Source organism: Bos taurus, chromosome 9, assembly GCF_002263795.3.
Source record: "Bos taurus isolate L1 Dominette 01449 registration number 42190680 breed Hereford chromosome 9, ARS-UCD2.0, whole genome shotgun sequence".
Lineage (NCBI taxonomy): Eukaryota > Metazoa > Chordata > Mammalia > Artiodactyla > Bovidae > Bos > Bos taurus.
This window is the reverse complement of record NC_037336.1, coordinates 96300558-96322934: the sequence shown is the minus strand read 5'-3', so window position 1 is coordinate 96322934 and position 22377 is coordinate 96300558. Positions and strand designations below refer to the sequence as shown.

The 22377-nt window shown below is 54.8% G+C and overlaps 1 protein-coding gene across 6 annotated transcripts in view; it reads right to left on the bottom strand.

Moving 5' to 3' along the window:
* Positions 1-13629, bottom strand: part of SLC22A1 (solute carrier family 22 member 1) — a 43529-nt gene extending 29900 nt beyond the window's left edge. For 5 of the 6 annotated variants that reach the window (XR_009495780.1, XR_009495781.1, XM_015472927.3 and 2 more), the window contains exons 1-4: positions 13123-13629; positions 6452-6555; positions 3560-3714; positions 399-567 (exon numbers count right to left, since the gene is read on the bottom strand). Coding sequence is in view for 4 of the 6 variants with exons in the window: in XM_015472927.3 (XP_015328413.1) it covers positions 399-567; positions 3560-3714; positions 6452-6555; positions 13123-13518 (824 nt within the window). In the remaining 2 variants the exon portion in view is untranslated. The remainder of the gene's footprint in view (positions 1-398; positions 568-3559; positions 3715-6451; positions 6556-13122) is intronic. The other variant, NM_001101098.2, reaches the window with a different exon arrangement.
* Between the last annotated feature and the right edge of the window lie 8748 nt (positions 13630-22377).

The window sequence follows — 22377 nt, the reverse complement described above, 5'->3', positions numbered from 1 at the left end:
AACGCATTCTTTTTTATAGCTGAGAAATACTGCTCGTGTATACGTACCACAGCTTCCTCATCCCTTCGTCTGCCAATGTTCCTGTCTGATGGGCACACTCTCCAGAGATGGTTCCATTCCTTCATCTACTCCTTCACTGGCTCACCAAAGGGCAAATGCCTACTTTGTGGCTAGGTGAACTTTTGTCTGACTTTTAGCATCTCAGGCCCCTCTCTGGGTGATGTGAATTTAAAGAAACTGTACGTTTCTTTAAAGGGTGGCTGAGAGTGGCTCGTCCCGGAAATGAGGGCTACCCCGTGATGGAGCACCCCAGATGGCGTGGGTGGCTGGAAGCCCCGGGCCTGCAGGTAGGGCTGCCCTGGCTGTTGGGAAGACGGGTCCCCACAGGGACACAGTACCAGAAGCGGAAGAGGAGCAGGAAGATGGGCAGGGAGACGGCCAGCTGCAGCCAGCGCCAGTGCGGGAGGATGTAGGCCAGTCCGGAGAGCAGCACCAGCCCCACGGTGAAGGCCATCTGGTAGAGGATCGCCACTGTCCGTCTGTAGCCCAGGCCCACGAACTCCGTGACTGAAACAGAGAAACGTCACCCACGGGCTCCCATCCGCTTTAAAATCCCCCATTTGCTATCTGCAGCTCCCCCCGCCTTTGCACAGTGCCGTATTCCACCTACGGGGCTCTCCTGCCCAGAACCTTCCTCCCATCAGCCCCAGGATTAGCTGGAGGATTTCCCATGAGTCCCCAGGGAGAGCTCATTAACACCATCAACATCTTTGAGTGCACCCCAGGGACCTGGCCCTGTCACAGGTGTTCAGACGCATCTCCAGCTCTGTGGGCACAGTCCCGCCCTCCTAACCTCACAGCCTCGTGAGAGGTGGTGGATGAGACACACACACCGTGTTCATCACACCCGGTCTTGACATGATGCGGGCCACGTGGGAAGAAAGCATAAACAGCCAGGAGGGTGGGGGAGTCTCCGGGGGTCACAGATTTTCAGAGAGCAGTGGAGCAGAGCTCGTGGAGGAAATTTGAGCCATCATGAGGAGCAGTAGTTAACTGAACCTGGAATGGGAAAGCAAGCTCCAGGCAGAGGGACAGCAGCCCAGGTGACCGCTGGGTGAGGTCGGGTCATGGGGGCCGTGCGCCCTCCTGGGGGGCTCTCGTAGGCTTGAGGAGAACGCTGGCTTCAATGCGGGAGGCACAGAGGCATCGCAGCACAGGGGTGAGCCGATGTTACGTCTGCTAAAGGCCCCCCCACCAAGCTGCTGCCTGTGGGTGCCCCGGGGGTGGACCAGCGTGGAGCGGAGCGGTGGTGGTGGTGGGGCCCGGCAGGAGCAGCAGAAGAGCGAGAGGGCTGTGGTGCTGGAGGTATTCCGAGAGGAAAGCAGATGGGGGGCTGGGGAGAGGGGCACAGGAAGAGCAGGCTTGGGGGTGGGGGAGGAAGACGTCCCCGGCTGGGAAAAGAGGAGGAGTTGGTCATGCAGACTGAAGGGGAGCCCCTGGTGCAGGACCAGGGAGTATGGGACCTCCAAGCAAGCCAGGGAGTCGTGGGAAGGATGCAAGCCAGGGTAGCACACACTCCGTCACAGACAGGTAGCATTCCGGGTTTGTCTTCCTTTCTCTCTAGCCTGGGAGCTCCTTGACGGAGGTTGTTGTTCAGTTGCTAAGCTGTTTCCGACTCTTTGCACTGGCCTGTAGCCCATGGGGTTGCAAAGAGTCAGACATGACTGAGCAACTTCACTGGTTGGTTGGTAGCCCAAGGACTATAGCCCACCAGGCTCGTCTGTCCTCCACTCTCTCCCAGAGTTTGCTCAAACTCATGTCCACTGAGTCAGTGATGCCATCCAACCATCCCATCCTCTTTCACCCCCTTCTCCTCCAGCACTCCATCTTTCCCAGCATCAGGGTCTTTTCCAGTGAATCAGATCTTTGCATCAGGTGGCCAAAGTATTGGAGCTTTCGCTTCAGCAACAGGCCTTCCAATGACTATTCAGGGTTGATTTCCTTCAGGACTGACTGGTGTCTTGAGAGTAGGATGGGAGGCTTTACCTATCTCGGCCTCTCCAGCCCTGCCCCTGTGCCTGCCAGAGGGCAACAGCCACACCGCAGGGAGGAGAAGGGGCAGGCATGGCTCTGGGCTCCCCCTGGAGCCCTTCATCAACCTCCCGGCACTGCGGTCCCCACGTGGAGGATCCTGAGGCAGAGAGAGATTATGGAATGTGCCCAGGACCACACAGCTGGTCAGACTTGGGTGTAGATTTGACCTTAAATTAATCCTTGTCACCAGGTGCCAAATACTGCACGTTCAGCCTCTAGATGGCTGGGCTGTTGCAGTTAATATGTGCTGAACTCACTAAACTTAACTAGTGTGTTCATGGTTTCTTGGGGGAGGAACATGGTGTTTTTTTGGCCCTAGTGAACTATTTCCTAGAATGTCAAGCCATAAGACATCGTTTTCAAAGATGGCAAGACCTGGCAAAAACCTGGACCATCCTCACTGCTGTCTGATGTACCCATCCAGCCATGCATAGGCTGAGAGATACACACACAGCTATTACGCTTTCTTCTACAGAAGTATTTTTCATTTTCTATTCTTACTCTTCATAGAAAACTTGAAAGAAAAAATAGTATATAGAATTACATTGTTTTACACTTCAGTTTTTTCGTCATCGTGTCTATCTCTTCTTTTTTGATTTGCTTGTTCAGTTGCCATGTCCGACTCTTTGAGACCCATGGACAGCAGCACGCCAGGCTTCCCTGTCCCTCACCATCTCCCAGAGTTTGCCCAGGTTCATGTCCATTGCACGGGTGATGCTGTCTAACCATCTCCTGCTGTCTTCTGTCTTTCCCAGCATCAGGGTCTTTTCCAATGAATCGGCCAAAGTATAAGAGCTTCTTTTATTTACTCTTATATCTTCTCCCCTAACTCTTGCTGCTGCTGCTGCTAAGTCACTTCAGTCGTGTCCAACTCTGTGTGACCCCATAGATGGCAGCCCACCAGGCTCCACCGTCCCTGGGATTCCAGGCGAGAACACTGGAGTGGGTTGCCATTTCCTTCTCCAAGGCATGAAAGTGAAAAGTGAAAGTGGAGTCGCTCAGTCGTGTCCGACTCTTCGAGACCCCATGAACTGCAGCCTAACTCTTGAGTGTCCTTCAAATCAGTGGAGTTTGTTGTATTTCTTTCGGAAGAGGCTGGTTCATTCATATTTAAAATGTTAAAACACTCTCCCACCTGTCTCCCCTTCCTACACAACTCCCATCACTGTAAACACATCACATGTGATCTCCCTTTCCCAAACAGATTAGTTGATATGGAAACAAGGATCCATATAAGTGGTTATATAAGTATCTCTCAAACAAAGAGAGACAGAAAGAGGCCATTCTGACAGCACACCCGGTTCCAATAACACAGACACCAAGTACAGCTAGCGAGGCCACACTTTCTCTAGGCTTCCTCCAAAAAAAAGCCGCCTCCACGTTCGGCTTCGTCCCATTCTGCCCCACTGTCTGACCTCCCGGGCTTCTCAAAGTGCCCGGAAACCTCGGGCCAGCAGATGCTTACTCAGGGTGTAGCCAGCCGTCCAGCTGCCCTTGCTGACCAGCCCCTGCAGCAGGCGGAAGATCAGCAGGGACGTGTAGTCCGGAGCCACGGCCGTCAGGACGCCCAAGCTGGCGCAGGTGAGGGTGGTAGCCAAGAGGCACACCTTGCGGCCAAACCTTCAGAGGCAAGCAGACATCGAGGTGAGTGCTGAGTGCTCACAGCGACGGAGGGACAGCAGGCTCTCTACTGGGAGACAAGACAGCTTCTCTGCGGCATCGTGCGGTCCATCACACATCGCGGCCCCTTCTCCAAGCCTGACCTGGTCCCCCTCTCTGTGACAGCGACCGGCAACTCTTGCAGGTTTAATGAAGTCACTCTGAAGAGGAATCCTGACCACTCTCAGTCAAGGACCAGGGGTCTCCCTCAGTGACCCACCCAGTTCTGACTCATCCCCTCTCATCATCTTTGTATTTAGCAGATTGCATGACTATTCACAGACTTAACAGGGTGCACCAGAAATCAGATCCCCGCCCCCCATCCACATATTTAACCTTATCAACGCTCATAAGGGTTTTCTGGGGAAATATTCAATTCTAATAGTATAACCACTGAAAAGTGTTTTTCCTTTCTATTTCCATGAGTAAAGTGGGCCGACAGACACATGAAGAGATGCTCAACATCCCTAGTCATTGGGGAAATGCGAACCAGAGCCACTCGGGAAGTCGCTGTAAACACAGGGAGCTCAGGGGCGCCCTGTGAGATCCTAGGGGGCAGGGCGGGGTGGGGTAGGGGGAGGTTTGGGGGAGGGGACGCGCGTCCGCGCGTGGTCCGTTCACACTGGCGCAGGGCAGAAGCCGACACGGTGTTCTAAAGCAGTTATCCTCCAATTAAAAATAATTCTTAAAAAACATTTAAAAAACTACAATGAGATATCACTTCACACTTATCAGAATGGCCATTATCAGAAAGACAATAAACAGTAAGTGTTGGCAAGGATGTGAAAAAAAGGGAGCTTAGGACACTGTGGATGGGAGTATAAACTGAGGCAGCCATTATGGAAAACAGAAGAAACAAGACAAAGGTTCTTCAAAAAGTTAAAAACGGAACCACCGTACAGTCCAGCCATTTCAGGTCTGAATGTTTCTCCAAAGGAAACAAAAACACTAATTAAAAAAGACATCTGCACCCCTATGTTTACTGCAGTATTAGCTAAATTGCCAATATATGAAAGCAATATATGGAATATATTCCAATATAAGCAATATATGGAAGGACTGATCCTGAAGCTGAAGCTCCAATACTTTGTTTGGCCACCTGATGTGAAGAACTGACTCATTTGAAAAGACCCTGATGCCGGGAAAGATTGAAGGTGGGAGAAGGGAATGACAGGATGAGATGGTTGGATGGCATCACCGACTCAATGGACATGAGTTTGAGTGGACTCTGGAAGTTGGTGATGGGCAGGGAGGCCTGTGGAGAAGGCGAAGGCACCCCATTCCAGTACTCTTGCCTGGAAAATCCCATGGATGGAGGAGCCTGATGGGCTGCAGTCCATGGGGTCGCAAAGAGTCGGACACGACTGAATGACTTCACTTTCACTTTTCACTTTCATGCATTGGAGAAGGAAATGGCAACCCACTCCAGTGTTCTTGCCTGGAGAATTTCAGGGACAGGGGAGCCTGGTGGGCTGCCATCTATGGGGTCGCACAGAGTCAGACATGATTGAAGTGACTTAGCAGCAGCAGGGGCAGCAGCAGGGAGGCCTGGCGTGCTGCGGTCCATGGGGTCGAAAAGAGTCGGACTTGACTGAGTGACTGAACTGAACTGAACTGATATGGAAGCAACCTAAGTGTCCATCGATAGTTGAATGAATAAAGATGTGTATATATACATATATATATATATATAAACCAGGGTCTCCCGCATGGCAGGCAGATGCTTTATCCTCTGAGCCACCAGGGAACACCACCATATTATATATATATATATGTGTGTGTGTGTGTGTGTGTGTGTGTGTGTGTGTGTGTACAATGCAATAGTGCTCAGCCATAAAAAAGAACATATTTGTGACAGTCCAGATGGACACGGAGGGTAAAGCGCTGAGTGAAAGAGTCAGAGAAAAACGAACACCGTGTGACCTCCCTCAGACGCAAGACTTAAGAAACAAAACAAATATAGCTTCTAAATGACAGTTATCTACTCCTGAAAACAGATACATAAATGGATAAATACTAAAAATATTAGTGACGGAACCATTCACTCTACCTTCTTCCCACATGCAAAGATGATTAACATGCTTTAGGGAAATACTGCGGGGGGAAAACAGCTGTCCACACACACAAATCCACTTCCTCATCTCTCATCTTCAGCCTTCCACTGACACTGTCCTTGCTCACCAACTTCTACATGTTGAACTTCTCTCTGCATACCCTCTTCTAGCTTATCTCAAACTTGGTTTATCGCTTTAAATACCAATTACTGGTGGCAAATCCCAAATATTTAACTCCAGCCCGAACCTTATGTACCCAACTGTCTACTTGGCAACTCTTCTCTGTCTCACAGGCTGCTCTGAAACACATCTCCTAAAAGCTGCAAAGAAGGGTATTCTTAACCCTCTCTGTCTCAAAAAATGGCACTGCCCCCTCCACCCATCTTCCAGAAGCATAATCCTTGGCTTTGTGCCCCCTTCCTCTGAGCCCCGCATTGAGCTACACAACCTGCCTGGCTCTGAAATCCCCCCTAAATCCCCACCTTCCTTCCGTCGTCTTGCCCCAAATCGTCCCGCACTCCCTACCGTGTCGGGTCTCAGCTTCTGCAAAGATCCCCTCTGGCCACTTCTCCCACCACTGTCTGCTCAAGTCCCTTCTTCCCATGGTGTTGACGCTGTGCTTGGTCGGATCCACCTTTACATACCTGTCTGCGATGTAGCCGACTCCCAGAGAGCCCAGGAAGAAGCCCAAGTTCACACAGGACTGAAAGAGGTCCACCTTCCAAGAGTCATCACACACCAGGTTAAACTGCGGGTCGGAGGGGCCAAAACACACAAGACTGTTTGTAAGTTAAACTATGCCTACCGTTTTCCCTGCAGAAAATGTCAACGCATGACACAAAACTGTGGGATCCCAGGGCCCCTCACATCCTTTCCTTTCACCACATTTTCATAAGACAACTTCAGGGTTTCTGGGGAATCTCAGGCAGTGTCATTACACGCCTAATATCTTTATCTTGGGTTTACCCTCAATACACACTAATTAAAGAGTCTGTTGTCAGGTACCCCTGATAGTTGTCAAAGGACAGGGTGGCCAAACGGTAAGGTTTCTAAAGGAAATACAGCAAAGTAATTCTCCAAAAACGAAAATGATGTAAAATAAATATGACGTGTTTCCCAGAATTGGTAAAAACCCTTAATTAAGAAAGCTGAGGACCAAAGAATTGATGCTTTGAACTGTGGTGTTGGAGGAGACTCTTGAGAGTCCCTTGGACTGCAAGGAGATTCAACCAGCCCATCCTAAAGTAATCAATCCTCAATATTCCTGGGAAGGACTGATGCTGAAGCTGAAACTCCAATACTTTGGCCACCTGATGCGAAGAACTGAGTCATTGGAAAAGACCCTGATGCTGGGAAAGATTGAGGGCAGGAGGAGAAGGGACAACAGAGGATGAGATGGTTGGATGGCATCACCGACTCAATGCACGTGAGTTTGAGCAAGCTCCAGGAGTTGCTATGGACAGGGAGGCCTGGTGTGCTGTAGTCCATGGGGTCGCAAAGAGCTGGACATGACTGAGTGACTGAACTGAACTGAATCACATGTTTTATTCCATAAATTCTACCCAATAATTGTGTAAATTTGTCATGACTGATGGAACTGTGAGTATCAACATGAGAATTTCTGAGCAAAGAAGCAGAGGCCAGCTGGTGGGGGCTTCTGGGGAGCAGCCCTGCATGCGGGGGAAGGGGGAACCCAGAGGCGGCAGGAGATGCGGAGGGTCCCATGTGCCTGGGAGGAACCGAGGCAGAAGGACAGAGGCAAAGACATGAGCCGATCTGCCTGGGCGTTATTGGGAGTGAGGTTCAGGGACCGCCCCTCCGTGTTTGGCACATTCATGGTGATGCCAACATGCGTGGGCGCTCTGGGAGGCCCGAGTGCAGAAGCATCCCCGCTTGGAGTGCAGAGGGGCAGAAAGTAGGGGGGCCTCGGTCTCCTGTCTGGAAGGTATGTGTGGAGCTGCTCCTGTCACCATCATGAAGCCACTGTGGGCACTGCAGGGAGAAACCATGTGCCCATGGTTTAGTAAATAATGAACCATTTAACTTTTTAAATGAGGCTTTAGTTTTTGTTGTTCAGTCACTCAGTCACGTCTGACTCTGTGACTCTAGGGACTGCAGCATGGCAGGCTTTCTTGTCCTTTACTATCTCCTGGGATTTGCTCAAATTTATATCAATCGAGTCAGTGATGCCATCAAGTCAGTGATGCCATCCAACCATCTCATCCTCTGTCATCCCATTCTCCTCCTGCCTTCAGTCTTTCCCAGCATCAGGGTCTTTTCCAATGAGTCGGCTCTTCTCATCAAGTGACCGAAGTATTGGAGTTTCAGCTTCAGCATGATTGCTTCCAATGAATTTTCAGGGTTGATGTCCTTTAGGATGGACTGGTTGGATCTCCTTGCAGTCCACAGGACTCTCAAGAGTCTTCTTCAGCACCATAGATCAAAAACATCAGTTTTTCGGAGCTCAGCCTTCTTTATAGTCCAACTCTCATAACTGTACATGACTACTGGAAAAATCATAGCTCTCAGTAGACAAACCTTTTTCAGCAAAGTGATGTCTCTGCTTTTGAATATGCTGTCTAGGTGTGTTTTATTACCTGGGAGGCTTTGCTACCCATCTCCTGTAAAAACTTAGAGTTGCATGTATGAACCATGCCCTTGTCCTGGCCCAGTGGTCAATCATGAGCACTTTAAAAAAATAAACAAAAAGGTAAAACTCCCTGCTACCGTTTGACTTTCAGAACCTAACAATCAGCTCGTGCTACCACCTGCCTTATGCCCAGATCTTGTCTGCTCCTGTGAATAGCTCAGCTCTTGGAGGCAATCAGCATCTCCCCCATTCTTGGCTGATCCAGATGTTTCAGTTCAGTTCAGTTGCCCAGTCGTGTCCTACTCTTTGTGACTCCATGGACTTCAGGACAGGCTTCCCTGTTTCATCACCAGCTCTCGGAGTTTGCTCAAACTCATGTCCATCGAGTCGGTGATGCCATCCAACCGTCTCATCCTCTGTCATCCCCTTCTCCTCCCACCTTCAATCTTTCCCAGCATCAGGGTCTTTTCAATCTTTTCTTCGCATCAGGTGGCCAAAGTATTGGAGTTTCAGCTTCAACATCAGTCCTTCCAATGAATATTCAGGATTGATCTTCTTTAGGATGGACTGACTGGGTCTCCTTGCAGTCCAAGGAACTCTCAAGAGTCTTCTCCAACACCACAGTTCAAAAGCATCAATTCTTCGGTGCTCAGCTTTCTTTATGGTCCAACTCTCACTCCCGGTGTTTATTCCCTTGAAAATTCAGCTGGAAGCACACCGCCCTGGGGAGTTTCTCCTGCCACTGTTCGGCTTCTCTGCGGCCCTGGGCCCTGTCAGTGGAACTCGGGGGAGGCCGCTCCTGAGAGCTGTTATCTCGCTGGCCCAGGTCAGCCTCTCCAGCGGCCTCTCTGGAGCCCCCACCTACATCACCCAGGACGATGTTCTGTGCATACTAGACGCCCCCGAAGCCACAGGGCAATGGTTTTGGGGTGTTTGTTCTACTCTTTGCAATCAGCATCTTTGTACAATATCTCTGCCACCCTCCCTGAAATGTCCTGCGTGCCATCCTGCTCTGGGGGCGTGCAGAAGCCAGGGAGCTCATGGAACTGCAGGAAGGGGGGCCTGGCCTTCCCTACTGATGCTGCCTCCTTTAAGAACTCTGCCCCCAGCTATGCCAAGGGGCTCTGTCTGCAGGCACCTGCCTGCCCTCTGAGATCCCAGACCCAGCCACTGTCCCCAGGGACCCTCTGTGCCTCTAGGAAGATGGAAAGCCTGGAGTTTGTACAGGGGGCGCACGGGATGGGGTGGGGTCTCCTAGGCCCGGTCCCTCTCCCTGCTGGGACTTCACTGGGGATTTCTCCGGGGCCAGGCTGTGTGGTGGACATGGCCTGTAGAGCAGCAGGCTGGCCAAGCTCACGTGGCACACAGTCACCCAGCGTCCTTGTTAGAATCCATGTTCCCGTGGGTTCTGTCTCCGCAGATCATGGGTCAGAATCCAGGTGATCCCGGGGATCAGGTGAGTTGGGAAACCTTCCTACCCCAAATGGACCCTGACCTCTGCCCTCAGGGTGGGGAGGGACGGGGAGCTGGGTGTTCAGAGAGGTCAGCTCGTCACGTTCCCTTCAGCCAATTCCAACGTCCAAGGCAAGGCCATGTGAAAGATTATTTCTGCAGAAATGAATAACTAGGGAGGTTCTCCCCCAAACAAGCTTCAGCTTAGGCTGAGGGCAGGAGGCAAAAGTTGTTGTGAAGCAGTGGGAAGGGTGAGTCAGAGGAGGCGCGTTCCGTCCAGGAGAAGCAGTCCTCCACTCCTGAGGCCCCGCGTCTCATCGCCTCCTCACCTCCAGCTGGATCCCACCCCCAGTACACTAGCGTGCCCCCAGGTGAGCCCTAGCCCACAACCCCTCCCCTGTCTCCCCCAGTCCTCCCCAGAGTGCTCGGGTCCCCGAGGACCTGGAAGACTGCTCCCGGTTACCACCGTCAGCCAGTCGGGACTGTGTCCCCTCCCCAGGGCCCCTGCCCAGGCCAGGCTCCCCACATGAATGAGCTGCTACTTCCCTGTGTTCCAGCCTCACTGCTCAGGTCTCAGCTGCCTGCCTCCCCGGCCAGGACCCTCTGGCAAATCGGGCCCCTCCTCCTCCCCAGCCCCTGCCAGGTCTGCGTCTCTTAAATCAATCCTTTTTGATCCTGTGACAGCCGCGTTGGCTGACAGTCCTGCCAGGGCCCGTGTCGGCCTCTTCAAGCTCTCCCCACCTCTGGGGAGCGTCACCTCCACTCTCCACCAGCACCTGGACCGTTCCCAAGGTCCAGTGAGGACTGTCTTCTTGCTATGCCTGAACTGCCACTTGGCACAAAGGTAGGGTTGCCAGTTTTAGAGCAAAAAAAATATGGGGTGCCCCTCCGAACTGGAATTTCAGATAAGCAACACTTTTTTTTTTAGTGCAATCATGTCCTCAGCAGTATCTGAATTCCCAGCCTCAGCTGTCAGTATCAAATGTTATGCAATACCTGGGACCTAATTATCCTAAATAAATATTCATTGTTTACCTGAAATTCAAATTTAATGGGCGTCCAGCATTTTATCTGGTGACCTGATGTAAGATCTCAGCCCTCTGGCCCAAAGCTGAGCTGCCACCATTCTGTCCATGACTCCTCTACTGGATTCCAGTCACTCCACCAACCCATTGCTCCCTGAACGTGGTCCCTGCCCCCCTCCCCTGAGCTTTGGTTCACACTCCCCAACGCACCCTGCTTGCTGTCCTAGCAGCTCAAAATACCACCCTGGGTCCCATTCAAATACTCCGTCCTAAGGACCTACTGTGTAGCATAGGGAATTATATCTGATATTTTGTAATAACCTAGAAGGGAAAAGAATCTGAAAAAAAATAGATATCTACATGTATATAACTGAGTCAAGGAGGTGGCACAGTAACCCACTCCAGTGTTCTTGCCTGGATAATCCCACAGACAGAGAGGAGCCTGGTGGGCTGCAGTCCATGAGGTTGCAGAGTCGGACACGACTGAAGCGACTTAGCCTGGGATGGCATAGCTGAATCCCCTTGCCTGAAACTAACACAACACTGTCAATCAACTACATCCAATGTAGAAAGTCTGCCACCTCCTGCTGGAAGGCCCCAGCGGCCAGCTGAATAGTAAGGTCCCCCTCCCTGTCTGGGACACTGATCTTATTCTCACGGTCACCACCCCTCCCTGGCTCCCTGGAGACTGCAAACTCCTTGAACTTCACGGGCTTCTTCTGTGTCCCTCCTGGCATCATACCCAGTGCCAGAACAAAGGAAAAGTTCAGGACATGGTTACTGAGGGAATAGACGGGGGGGTGAATGGATGAATTCTTGCACCTAGCTGATCCTTTCCAAGCAGAGTATGCCTCAGCCACAGAGAACAATACGTCCCCGTCTGGGTCTGTTTCTAGATTTCCAGCTAGAAGAGCGGCCAGTTCAGCATCCCTGGGAGGCGATCCTCTACCTGGACATCTGTGGTTGGAGGACACTTCAGAGACCAGACGTCTGAGCAAGGGCACCCACACCTGCTCCCTGTCCCCCAAGACAGTGGGCCGTGGGGCTGGAGGGGCAGACACGGCGCTTTTCTCCAGCTAGATGTGCGCTGCTCAGGCCACTCAGCTACCTTGCTTCAGGTGAGCAGTTTGCTAACAGACAGACTTTGCATAGTTCTGGTCTGTGGCTTCACCAAATGGCTTCCCTGGTGGCTCAGATGGTAAAGAATCTGCCTGCAATGCAGGGTTCAATCCCTGGGTCGGGAAGATCCCCTGGAGAAGGAAATGGCAACCCACTCCAGTATTCTGGCCTGGAGAATCCCATGGACAGAGGAGCCTCGCAGGCTACAGTCCATGGGGTTGCAAAGAGTCGAACACGACTGAGCGACTAATGTGTCTAAACTTCTCCTGTGACTTCGCCAAGTGACCTTGAGATCAGTTTCCAAGTGCTTACTCTTGTCACAGAATAGCACTTTCCAAAGGGTCTATGAAGGAAAGAAATCTGCTGGCTTCTCAGTGAGATATTCTCAAAGCAAACGCTCAGATAACCCACTAACCTATCTAGGCAAGTGCTCTGCCGCCATCCTGCTCTCCTGTGGGCCGTGGAGGAGACACTCAGGGCAGCTGGGTGCTGGACACCCAGGGGTGCTGACCCAGCCACTCTCTGGCTTGTCTGATCAGCATCTTCACGGTCCTCGGCCGAACCCTGGGAAGCAGGTCATTGTCATCACTGGTTTACTGATGAGAGAACTGAGGCTCAGAGAGGCTGAGTAACCTACACAGCGACACTTAGCCAACTCAGGGCGTGGCTGAGACTCAGTCAGACTCCAGGGCAGCTTCCACACCGCCTCAGAGACCAGCGTTGAGCTGTCACATGTCCACGGCTTGTGAATGGAGGGAGGGGGCCTCTCATCTCTGATGGTGGGGCCGCTGGCCCCCAGGTGGATTCTGCAGGCCCGTGGAGAAGCCACTGGGGCAGAAGGGTGAGGAAGCCAGTCTCCCTGGGGGCCCCCCATCCAAGCAGTCCAGCTCAGCCTGGCAGGCGATGGTGTCTCTGAGCCCCAGTTCCCTCCTCTAACACCCAGAGTGTGCGGAGGATTGAACAAGGGAGGAACGGCAGTGCCCAGTACGGAGTCTGATACGCCAGAGTTCAGAGAACACGACCCCGCTCCCTCTTTGCTGATGTGGGATCGAAGCCTGTAGGATTCATCATGTTTCCTCTCTGCCCTGAAACCCACATCATTATCCCCACAGCGAAGGCCTGCTCTTACCTCGGTCACGATGGAGGAGCCGGGCGTGTCGTACACCCAGCCCTGCTCGCAGGGGCCCAGGGGCAGGGGGCTGCCGTTGGTAGCCAGGCTGGCCAGCGGGTCCAGGCAGCCAAGGGTGCTCTGGTTCCAGTCCACCTCGTAGCGGAGGCACTGGCTCTCGGGTCCCGGGCCTGGCACCGTGTAGTTGAGCTCCTCCGCCAGGCTCCAGCCGCATCGCCGGCTCAGCTCCGCCACCCCGGGGCTCCGGCAGCGGTGGTCCGGGGTGAAGGCCAGGAAGACGATGCCCACGTAGATGGGGGCGAAGGCGGCCGAGAGCAGGCACAGGATCAGGAAGGTTTGCTTCTGGAACCAACCGAACTCCCCAACCTGCTCCAGTACATCATCTACAGTGAGCATGACTGAGCCTCCACGCGCATCGCTCTGAGCGGACCACAGCAGCTGCAGGGCCCGGGGTCAGGGTCTTATGTGGGTTTCTCTGCAATGGGCTGGTCTGAAGTCGAAATGCTGTCTAAGCATCTTGGCCTTGGAAGCCAACCAGCTGGAAACAATCTTTCACCCACAGGGCAGGTTTCAGGCAGGGATAGGAGGAGGATGATTGGTCAGACTGCTGGGCTGGGGGAAGTCACCTGGGCTGAGGACCTGATTCTGTGGCACTGGGGTTCCCAGAGCCAAGGGAGAGAGCAAAGGTGGCCATGACCCTCCCAGCAGTCTCTTTCAGGCTCTTCCAGAGGGATCCTCTGCTTGAAAGCTTTTTTATCATCCAGATAAACAAAAACAGCACACGGGCTGCCAGGCTATTGACCTGCTACTCACGATGGGGTGTCTCAAGCAGTGTGCATGGAGGGTCTGGCCATGGGCGATGGGAGAGCCAAGCTCCCCAGACTGACTCACTTCCCTACATCCTTATCCCAGGGTAGAACGACTGCCTTCTTCAGGACCCACAAAGGACTTCTCCTGGCATCACTCTGTCCGCAGGCAGTTTCCTGGCTGCTGGACCACGATGCACCCACCCTGAATCCCCAGGAAAGTGGGCCACAGGGGCCCTCTAGGCACAGATCCTGATGGGTTTCCTGGGCAGAGTTGCTGGTAGAAAAGATCAAAGGGCCGCAGGCAGAGAACACCTCCCCCTCCCCCACTTCAGCCTGGGAGGACACAGAACATTAAGGCTGGGTCCCGCCTCCACGCACGCAAGAGGGACAGATAACAGATGAACGGGTGCCGGGTGCCCTCTTGTTCCCGGGACCCTCATCTCTCTGTTCCGTGGACACGGGGAGCTGGCCCCAAGCCCAGCGGTGCACCAGCTGCTCTGGTGAGACAGGAGGAGGCTGCAGCTGTGCAAACTACTTCCCTACTTGAGCTGAGCACCAACTGGGGTGCTGTGGGAGGGGAGAGGGCAGGGAGGGGGGCAAACCTCCCCAAGGCATCAGCTCACCCAGGCCAGGTGCTGCCCTTCCTGCCTGAGTGAGATAATAGAACTGTGTCTCCATCACCCCTCCCTGTTCTTGGCACAGGGCCCCTGAAACCCTTGACACTTCCTAGGAGTGTCTTCTGTTCCATGAGGTGACTCTGGGCGGGCTTGTGGGTGGCTCCTGGTCACGGGTAAGACCAAGCTATGGTTGTGTGCTAGGGTCTTCCCAGGTGGCACTGCTGGTGAAGAGCCCGCCTGCCGACGCAGGGGACACAGGAGATGCAGGCTCCGTGCCTGGGTGAGGAAGATCCCCTGGAGGAGGAAACGGCAACCCACTCCAGTGGTCTTGCCTGGAGAGTCCCATGGACAGAGGAGCCTGGTGGGCTACAGTCCATGGGATCACAAAAAGACTCTGGGTGGGTGCCTGCCTGCAGGTAAGACCGAGGTGTCATTAGAAACTTGGAACTTTCAGCCCCATCTCCCCATTCTCTTGAGCATAAAGGGCTGACATGGTCAGTCATGGGTCATGCCGATGGGGTGAAGCCTGCATAACAGCCCCACTACCCGGGGTTCAGAGCAATCATATCCACACCCCAGGTCCGTGGGGACCACAGCTCCTGTACTGGGACCCACCCCCTACCCCCCACCCCCGCCCTGTGTGTCTCCTGGCTCCTTCAATGCTGCACCATATTCTCTAATAATCTGGTGGACAAGTCAACAGTTCCCTAACTTCTGTGAGCCGCTTTAGGAAATCAGAGGCTTCCCCCATGGCTCAGTTGGTAAAGAATCCACCTGCAGTGCAGGAGACCCGGGGTCGATCCTTGGGTCAGGAAGATCCCCTGGAGAAGGAAACAGCAACCCACTCCAGTATTCTTACCTGGAGAATTCCATGGACAGAGGAGTCTGGTGGGCTACAGTCCATGGGGCCGCAGAGAATTGGACACAACTGAGCAGGTAACACTTGCTAACAAATTAGTTGACTCCAAAGAGGGAAGAAGTCAGAGGACCCTGATCTGTAGCCAAGTCAGGCAGAACTGTGGGTCACCTGGGGCCCTAATAGTGACTGGCATCCGAGGAGGGGCGGTCTCGTGGGACTGAGCCCTTAACCGGTGGGGTCTGAGCCTCTCTCCAGGCCGAGGGGGTCAGAAGTGGGTTAAATTGTGGGACACCTGGCTGGCACTGCAGGCAAGTGTCTGGTGTGGGCAAAAGCCCTGCATTCGGTGACCTGAAGTGAAGTGTCCTGGGAGAGGAGTGAGGAGGACTCACGGGAGAAAGGAGAATGGGGTTTCCTACACACAAGGATGTCCCTGTTTTTCTCCACCACAAGTGGCCCTGAATGCACAGGGCTCCCCTGCCTTGCGTCCTCGGCTTGGGAAGCGGCCGGGTGCTAAGGCCCTGCTCTCAGCTCATTGTGGGGAGGAAGCAAGCAAGGCCCTCCCCGCACCCACTCTCCAGGCCGGACCGGACCCACCACGCACTCTTCCTCGAGGAGATGGCAGGCACCCAGGTCTGGGCAGAGCTGCCCTCCTGGTCTCAGTGTCCTGAGAGCTCTTTTCCCCCTCGGACCCCAGAGCAGGGAGACCTGTGCACGGCTCTGCACGGCTCCCCCCGACTCTGTCTCCAAGCCCCTCGGCCAGGTGCACATGGGGTGGCCGGTCATCCCGGGGTCCAGACTGCAGAAGTGACCCAGGCTGGCGGGTAAGTGTCGCCTGGGAAAGGCCAGTGCCACCGTCCTCACTGGCATCGGGGGTGACGGGCCAGACTCCTCTCTGAGCACAATATTCACTATGTGATCCCGTGAGAAACTTCGAGGTTAGAGACAAGAAACCGAGGCCCTTGTCCGCTGTCATGCCACTGGTTCTTGGCCAGTTCTTAAGAAATCAATTCACTGAAAGCCACAGGGCTAGTGACCAACAACCGTGTTTCCAGGACTCTTGTGATGCAGCTCAACTCGCCCAGCAGCTCAAAACACAGATTTTGTGCAAGACATGTCCTTTGTTCCAGGACAGTTCACCCCAGGCCTTGGGACCTCCTGAAGTTAAGGACAGAGGCTGGGCTCCCCTCTGGGAAAACAGAAAAGGAACAGCCGTTCGGGGCAAGCCCAGAGCTGCAGAATGAAAGCCCGGCCACCAGGGATTCCCCAGGTCCAGATGACCTCCCAGTGGACTGATTTCAACACAACTGGGCTGATTTTCCAGGAGGGCTTTGCGAAGACAGGCTGGCCTGCCTCCCACCCTGTGGCCCCGAAGCTCCTTCCATCACAGGGCGCCCCTCCCACCAGGCTGAGCTGGGGACAGTGGTTGGGGGGCCGTGGCTGTCCCAGGCCTGGCCCCAGGGTTGCTGTTTCCCTCTCTGTGCTGTCCGGAGGGGTCCCCCGGTGACCCTGACATCTTCTTCCAAGGCAGCATGGCTCCATGATGCCATCGGGGACAGGCATTAACTCCAGTGGGGAGCGTGGAAGCCACCAGAGGTGTGGGAATAACATGGGAGCCCATGATAAGGCTCCCGCAAGGCCCTCAGGGGCAAAGCCTGTCTTAGGGGCAAAGTGCGTTCCCTGCACCTCAAGCTCCTTCCCGGAGTCAGGCCGGCTCTGCTGGGTCTGCATTTCCTGCCCCAAAGTCCTGACACTGAAGGCTGCTGGGCAGAGTGCTTCCTCCTCCCAGGCCTCAGTCAGTTGTTTTTGTTTTTGTTTTTGTTTTGATGGTTGAGGATGGTTTATTAAGCTGTGCTTTAGTACGGATGCCAGGGTTTGCCCATGGCGCTCACTGTACAAGGCCCTGACGTGCTGCCAGTGTTTCCTGGCAGGAGTCTTCTACCTCCATTTCTTCCAGGGACAGGGATGGTCCTCCAGTCGTCTGTGTCTGCCTCACCTGCCGTGACGGTCCTCTTTGTCCCCGCCTGTCCTGGGACCTGGACACAGAAGCATCACCTCATCCTGACTTACCCGCCCTGCCCCCAAAGCTCCAGGGCCCAGTGCCCACAGATGCCACCCCTGGGGCTGGGGGCCCCTGGGGGATGGGGGCTGGCCCAGTAACATTGGCAGAGGCCAGGGAGGATACGGGCATCACCTGGGTCTTCAGCTCTTTTCCGGATGATGCGAGAACATTACAGGACCAGCCTCCAGACACTGTTCTGAAACCTTGTCCAAGAGATCCTGGCTTGGCCCTCAGCTACCCACCACCCTGTCCCACTAAGGAACCCACCCACACACTTACTCCCTGCAAAGTAGAGCACCTGCGGTCTGCCAGGCCCTGCTCTTGGCAGGGAGAACAGAGCCGTTAACAGAGGAACCAGCATCTCAGGGTAGAGATCTGAGCTCAGTGAGGGAAGTATGGAGACGGTGTCTTCGCAGGTAGGGAGTGCTACGGATACCTCGAGCAGGAAGGGGGGCTGCAGCCTTAAGAATCAGGGGTCAGGGGTGGCCTCTGGGATGCTGAGCCTTGAGGGAGGCAGGAGAGTGGGCTCTGGGGGGTGGGAACTGGAGGATGAACGTTCCAGAGAGAAGAAAAGCAGGGGCTGGGCAGGCTGAGAGAGGAGGCCCGTGGGGCAGCCGTAGAGCCAAGCCAAGGGAGCAGGACTGAGGCCAGACGGGCCTCGGGCCTGGACACAGGGCCCCGCGGGACTGGGGCTTCACCCAGGGCGAGGGAAGCCCCCTGAGGTCGTCTGAGCCAAGCACGGGGAAGCTGCCACTGCCCAGCTGGGCCCAGGGCGCTGGACCAGATGGCACCAGCAGGGCTGGAGAGAAACGCATTCAGGGTCTGATTGCAGGTGGAGGTGGGAGGATATGCTGATGGGCTGGATGTGGGGTGTGAGAGCCAGTGAGGGGTCCAGAGGTACCAGGCGTTTGGCCCGAGCCTCTGAAAGGACGGCCTTCCCTTGACCAAGGGGACAGGAGACATCCACCGAGCACGCGGACAGCACACAGATGGGGACAGGAGACATCCACCGAGCACGCGGACAGCACACGGATGGGGACAGGAGACATCCACCGAGCACGCGGACAGCACACGGATGGGGACAGGGGACATCCACCGAGCACGCGGACAGCACACGGATGGGGACAGGGGACATCCACCGAGCACGCGGACAGCACACGGATGGGGACAGGGGACATCCACCGAGCACGCGGACAGCACACGGATGGGGACAGGGGACATCCACCGAGCACGCGGACAGCACACGGATGGGGACAGGGGACATCCACCGAGCACGCGGACAGCACACGGATGGGGACAGGGGACATCCACCGAGCACGCGGACAGCACACGGATGGGGACAGGGGACACCCACCGAGCACGCGGACAGCACACGGATGGGGACAGGGGACATCCACCGAGCACGCGGACAGCACACGGATGGGGACAGGGGACATCCACCGAGCACGCGGACAGCACACGGATGGGGACAGGGGACATCCACCGAGCACGCGGACAGCACACGGATGGGGACAGGGGACATCCACCGAGCACGTGGACAGCACACGGATGGGGACAGGGGACATCCACCGAGCACGCGGACAGCACACGGATGGGGACAGGAGACACCCACCGAGCACGCGGACAGCACACGGATGGGGACAGGGGACATCCACCGAGCACGCGGACAGCACACGGATGGGGAGGGGCTTTGGAGTCATTCAGATCCACCTCCATCAGTACACCACACATCTGCTAAGCCTTAACGTTCACGTCTGTAAAACGGGCCAACACTCACCCTCCCTCCTGCCCAGGGTGCAGCCGAGAGGATTAGGAAAGCCTGGGGCGGTGGGTGAGCTTTTTCCTCAGAGGCCCCGGTGGTAGGCGCCTAGGTAGAGAGGCCCTTCTGGGCCTTCTAGTCTCTGCAGAGGGCTCCCTTCAGTCCAAGCACTAACACCGCCCTGGATGAGACCTAAATGAAGGCACATGCTTTCTGGCTCCCTGGAGAGTTTCATTTAAGGACACGGAAATTTTTAGTTTCATCTCATTGTCCTGTGTCGTGTGATATCCTTATTTTTGTCAACCATTTTTTCAGTACCATGTTATTTACTGAAAAAAAATCTGCATCTAGGTAGATCCGTGCAGTTCAAACCTGTGCTGCTCAAGGGTCAACTGCGCTTCAGCATCAGGGCTGAGGGTTGGTTTCTTGGGGACTTTGACCCCAGGGAGAGTGGTGTTGGGGGGACACAAATAGTGGGGGCAGGGAGCAAAGCCTTCCTCTGGGGAGGGCAGGTGAGAGGCAGACGGGGCCCACTTGGCCATGGTCACTGTTAACCATCTGTGTGCCCTCGCAGTCCACCAGGACCCTGCTCCATGGGACCTTCCGGGGAATGCAGAGCCCCGCCCACCGTGACAGCATCCCCACTGGGCGGTCCGCACACCCCCAGGTCCCAGGGACCACCATGTGCCGCTCCTCTTCTAGGAGACTCGCCGGCCACGCTCCCTACACGGACTTCATGTGCAGTCAGCCATCTCGCCTTCGAAAGACCTTCTGCCTCGTACCAAGAAAGGCCATTTCCCTTCAAATTCAGCCTTTTCCAAATTTTCTTAAAGCTAAGTCCTCTCCAGTGTTTGCAGAACCTGTCAAAAACCACGCAGAACAAGTGTTCCGTGTGGGGCCCTGCGGGGAGTGTGCTGTGTGAGACACGGGGCAGCAAAAGGGGCGCCTTCTTTCATCCTGAGCCCTTCCCCCGGAAGCCACAAGGTGGGCAGAGCGGGATGGTGGTGGGCTGGGCAAGGCCGGCCCTGAGGGGAGGGCGCCCATCAGGGGTGGCAGAGGGTGATCGTGGGTGAGGAGGGCGACCTCAAGTCAGGGTCACTAAAGTCAAAGACCAGCTTCCCTGATGGAGGGAAACTCAAGACAGGGCAACTGAAGGGGGCAGGATTCTGAGTGGGGTCCTCTTAGTGAAAACAGTGTTGCCATGACAACCAGCAGACCGGAGGCACCACAGCTCGAGGGTCCATGTGTGTTGTTTTGGGGGTCGGCAGGGGTGGTGACGTCCCAAGGCATCATGGAAGCAGTTCACTTTCATGTGATTCAGGGAATAAAGTTCTTTGCCTGGTACGTTTCATCAATTTCATTTCTTTCATCTGAAGCCAAGGGTCACAGGGCCTGCCTGGGACCTGCCCCTCACGGTGCCTGCCCCCATGACTCAGCGCTGCTCTGGAGGAGTGAGGCCTGCTCTCGGGATGCTTCCCCTAGGGGGGTGCCCAGAGCCCCGCCAGGTGACCCCTGACACGCTCTCCCTGTCCAGGGGTGACAGGACCATTTGTTCAATTCTGTTTTCCTCTAACTGCATCAAAACAGCAGTATAAGTAAACTTTATTGATTCACCAACTGCCCAAAACAGCATAAGAAGTAAAGAAAGGGAGTGAAAGTCGTTCAGTCGTGTCCGACTGTTCGCGATCCCATGAACTATACAGTCCACGGAATTCTCCAGGCCAGAATACTGGAGTGGGTAGCCTTTCCCTTCTCCAGGGGATCTTCCCAACCCAGGGATCAAACCCAGGTCTCCCACATTGCAGGCATATTCTTTACCAACTGAGCCACCAGGGAAGCCCAAGAATACTGGAATGGGTAGCCTTTCCCTTCTCCAGGGGATGTTCCTGACCCGGGAATCAAACCGGGGTCTTCTGCATTGCAGGTAGACTCTTTAGCAACTGAGCTGTCATGGAAGCCCATAGCTCACTACCAGGAGGAAGCAAAGAAATGTGAGTAATAACTCACAGCCTGACTTTGACCTTCCCCTGCATCTTTAGGGAAAACAGTTCACTTCCCCCAGGATGGGAATGACAGTGACTGTCATGGGGCTCCTCAAGCTCCACAATAACGCTCCAGCCTTACCTCCCCAGCACCTCTGGCCACTCTGTCGCCAAACACCCAGCTCCCTGCCTTGGAGTCCGTGCAGCCTGGAGAGGAGCTGCAGGACCACCCTGCCCGGGATTCGTCCAGTGACCCACCCTCCTGGGAGGCACAACACTCTCAGCCACCCTTGAGCTGCCAACTCCCCGTCGGCCAAGTTCATCTGAAGAAGAAGTCATGTCCCGCTGGGTCACGGGATTCTCCAAAGCTGGTGAAGGGGTTTCTAATCAATCTAACCTGGCCCCCACCCCAAGGCACACCACCTGCTGGTGACCTGACCCCTGGAAGAAAGATAAGACCTCCATGTCCTCCACGCCCACTTCTTGATCTGGTGCAAAGGGGTGGAAGAATTCCTTCTAGACAGCCCCCTGGGGTGGCCGTCGACCTCCCTGAAGGTGGTTGTGGCCAGCGTGTCACAGGTTGGTGGAAAGCAGACAGCTGCATCTAGAAAGCTCTTGGTGGGAGCTGGGTCTCCACTCTTGCGTGGATGTTCCTGGGCACAGGGTTTGCCTACACTGTCCTGACCTTCCACTTATCCCAGCCCCCTGCCGTTCAATACACAGTCTCAACAAAGGTGGGGCTTAAAATCTTGGTTAAAAGGAAACTAGACTAGACTCGTGAAAGGTTGTAATTCTTACTTGCTGTCGGGGAGCGTTTTCCTAAACTCCTACGACCACAGCTGGCAAAGACTGTTAGTCAATTTGAAGGGGCTCAGGGGAAGAGATTACCAAGGTGCTCGAGAAAAGAGCGTGAGCAAACACCTCACACGCGTGGTCACATCCCCGTCTCCCTGCGGCTGGCACAGCTGGCCACCAGGGAAGACAGCCCGAGGAGCCGATGAAGGGTCAAGTTCACTCACAGGGCCCGCGAGTGCCTCTCCAGGCAGAGAGGACTCCTGTGTCTTAGTGAAAAGGGAGTGGCTTGGACAAGTTTCCTGGACACAGCATCTGAGAACCAGCAACCGTGGGCCACAACGCAAACCTTTATGTAAGACCCCAGAGTGTCCGTCT